At 57.2% G+C, this 3,609-nt stretch overlaps 1 protein-coding gene across 1 annotated transcript in view; it reads right to left on the bottom strand.

The window, feature by feature from the left end:
* Window positions 1-3,609, bottom strand: part of LOC116826411 (GRAM domain-containing protein 2A-like) — a 27,997-nt gene that overhangs the window by 14,607 nt on the left and 9,781 nt on the right. Inside the window, exon 2 of the mRNA XM_075070661.1 lies at window positions 412-546. Within this exon, the coding sequence (XP_074926762.1) occupies window positions 412-546 (135 nt within the window). The remainder of the gene's footprint in view (window positions 1-411; window positions 547-3,609) is intronic.

The following is a 3,609-nucleotide window of genomic DNA, read 5'->3' as shown; positions in this document are numbered from 1 at the left end:
CCTCCCCCAGACCCCAACCCCTGCCCCAGCTCTGATCCCCCTCCTGCACCCAAACCCCTCATCCCCAGCCCAGAGTCTGCAGCCCAAGCCCCTGCCTCAGCCTAGTGAAAGTGAGTGAGGGTGGGAGAGAGTGAGCCAAGGGAGGGGGAATGTAGTGAGTGGGGGACAGGGAAGGGGGGGAGCCTCAGGGAAGGGGCGGGACTGGGGTGTTCAGTTTTGTGTGGTTAGAAAGTTGGCAGCCCTGGCAGCCCGGGGAGGTGCAAGGAGGATTGGGGGGGTGGGCATTGTGGCTCTGTGGCTTTTCAGGGCAGTATAGCTGGCCTGGGCCCGGGTGGGAGGGGCCTGAGAAGGGAATTGGGGGGCAGGGGCTTGTTCTTGGGGAAGGTCCCTGGGGGAGGCACAGGTCCTCACCTGGAGAGGCTGGGATGCCTCCTTGGCTGGGGGGCATCGCTCCCTGTCTCCTCCAGGCTCTGCCACTTCTTCGGCTCCAGCATCTTCTTCTTGCTCTTGAGTTTCCCAGAGCTGGCGGCAGGGTCAGCCAGGCAGCTGGGGACGGCAGAGAGCAGGGTGGGGTGACAGGCCCCTCCAGCGAGGAGCCTCCTCTCTTCTCCCCCATCTCCCCAAGGGGGAGTGGAGTGGGGGGGATTTCACTTTCCTGCTCACCTAGTGCCCCGGCTGGCAGCTACCATGTGAGCGCAGAGCGCCCTGTGCAAGGGGCGTCAGTGCAGACTGCCCACCCCCTGCCATCACTCCCGGGGTCCCTGCTGTCACACGCATCCAATGGCCGTCCCCGCCCGCCCTACTCCGATATACAGGCTGTTTTCCCCCACGGGCAGCGGTGGAGCTACCCCAGGCCATGGAGAAACTCCAGGGACATGTGGGGCATCGGTGTGCAAGGCACCCATCACAGCTGGGTGATGCCCGCGGGCTCCCTGCTCTCTCTGCCCCCCACGCCCCACCCCCTGGGCCTGGGGGGGTCTTTAGAGTCAGGACCCTGTTGCTGATCTTAATGGGGAGGGGGCAGGGCTCTCTTCACAGAGCAACCAGCCTGGGGGACTGCACTGGGGGTGTGAGTACCCACTATCCAGTATCCAGCTGCACCTCCTCTAGGACTCGTACCTGTCCTGCCATGAACCGTGGCAAGGCCTATCCACGGCCAGGTGCAGTACACAGCCTGGTCCCGTTTCTGATGCCTGCCCCCCCCTTTGTCCCCAGACAGGCCGATCAGATGGCCTCGGGGGCAGGGTGGGGTGAGGCGCATCCCTGCTGAAAAGCCAGATTCACAGACACAGCAGAGGGGCGAGGGCTGCGTGCAAATCCCATAGCCAAGAGGGCAGCATCAAACAGCCACAATCCCAGCACTGCTACTGCACACCTGGGCCCAGCCAAACCTCACCCTTCCCCACCACAATCTGCACACAAGCCCCACAGGCTCCTCCGACTCCTGCTTCTCCACAGAGGGAGGCTGTTGTGAGATCTCACAGAGCATGTCCCATCAGCAGACCCCAAAGCGCTTTACATAGGAGAGCAGTATCGTTATCCCCATTTTACAGATGGGGAAACTGAGGCACAGGGAGAGGTGGTGGCCCAGCAGGCCAATGGCAGAGCTGGGAGTAGAACCCAGGTGTCCTGACATGGACACCACTTCCCTGTCAGCCCAACCACACTGCATCAGCAGAGTCCATCCCCCGCAGCACAGCACCAGTTAGTGTCAGCGGTGATCACACTGCCAGCTGGCAGAACAAAAACACAAAGTCCATTTTTTCTGCCTTTTGGTTATTTTTTTGAAAGGAGTTTATTCATTTACTTGCTAACTCACAACATTTAATCACTCGCAACAAGCATCCCTCCCATTAGGGGAATTAACGAGGTTTGGCTGTAATTAGCTGGAAGTTAATAATACTGTGTTGATACAGTGCAAGCTCAGTTTCAATTTGTGTAATATCCTGCATGTCAGATGGTAACAGCATCCAGGCAGATTCTAAAGCCCTGACCCAGAGCAATGGAACAGGAGGGTGCTCAGTATGAGCTAGATTATGGAGCTTTTGATTTTTGCTTCCTAAGGCAAAAGAAGGGAGATAAACCGTCATGCTTCAGGGCATGGCATGACTGGACTTTGAATCATGGGGGTCAGGAGGGAACTTCCCCTGGGGGAAGGTTATCCCATCACTGCAGGGACTCTTGCAACTTCCTCTAAAGCAGCTGGGGCCTGATAAAAACATCCTGGTGTCGGTCAAACAGGAAAAGAAACAGAGCTGCCTGTTTCCTCTCCTCCTCACCATAATCAAAGGCCCTGCTGGCAGAGTATTTATAGCTGTGTGTTAGCACAGGCCTCTTTGGACAGCACGGGATTTTGTGGGTAAGAGCAGAGGACTGCGAGCCAGGACTCCTGGGTTCTGTTCCCAGATCTGGCAGGGCGGCCTGTTAATTAGAGAGCAGACTTGGAGATGGGGTCCCTAGATTGCCAACTGTGGGAGGAAAAGTTACCTAGTGGTTAGAGTGAACAGGGTGGCATGGGGGAGAGGACTCCTGCGTTTGAGTCCCAGCCACGACACTGCTTTGCCATATAGCCAGGCTGCCTATGGCTCAGCTTCCCCCATCGCCAACAAGCCCTCTGTGCGATCCCACGGCACATGAGATGCTCTACTGATAGCAAAGGGGTTTTCAGTCTCTGTTGCTGACTGGGAATTGGGGGGATGGAAGAACAGGAGACAAGCCTGAGCTGCAGAGTGGGGGGCTTAGAGCTATGCCTTTGGGCTCCCAGTACCCCCTTCCCACCCCCTGTACAGATCCTGCACGTGGGCCAAAGCACCCCTACCCTGGCTGAGATCAGAGCCCACCGGAGCCAACACGCGCCCTGTACCTCATCCGTGAGACAGCCAGGGGTTGCGTCCCACCCCGGCTCCCCTGGATTCCCACTCACTCTGCTGGGCTCCGGATCCCTGCTGCGCTCCAGCCTATCTGCCTCACATGCTCCTCTGCCTGGCGGAGATGCTCCTCCAGTCCCTGCCCCTCAGCCTGCAGCCACCTCCCTACTGGCTGGGAAGGGATGTCTTGTATACAGCTGGCCCAGCTTGCTGGGACCAGCCCAGGGGAGTATGTAGGGAGGCGTTGCTCCCAAATACCATTTCCTTAAAGGGCCGGACCCAGAGAATGAACACACTTACTGCAAGCACATGGCTTATTTGCCACCAGCACATTCCTCTCGCTTGAGTGTTGATCTTACTTCCCAGTCTCTGCCCAAGCAGGTCCTGCTCTGAAAGCAGAGACCAGGCGTGCCTTTAGTGAGCAACCATTGACTCAAACACTCCCCAGCCAGGGCTACAGCATGTGGGTGCAGTGTTGCCAGCCCTGCAAGTCTGGCCATATCTGTTGTTTTGGTTAAAGCCCTAGCTCCTGGAGTCATGTGAATATGAGAGACTCACAGCTTTTAATAAAAAAAGAACAGTCATTTCTAGCCCTTGATGTGACGAACTGGGACTGTTCTTAATGTTTGCTCTGAATACTGTGTTGGTGCCTCAGTGTCCCCTAGGCAGTTCTTAAGTATCTAGGTGGTGGGATAAGGGTGTGTGATTGCTGCAGAGCAAAGGGCCAGTGCACCTAAATGCC

This window comes from Chelonoidis abingdonii, chromosome 11, assembly GCF_003597395.2.
Source record: "Chelonoidis abingdonii isolate Lonesome George chromosome 11, CheloAbing_2.0, whole genome shotgun sequence".
NCBI lineage: Eukaryota > Metazoa > Chordata > Testudines > Testudinidae > Chelonoidis > Chelonoidis abingdonii.
This window is presented reverse-complemented; position numbering and strand designations above follow the sequence as displayed.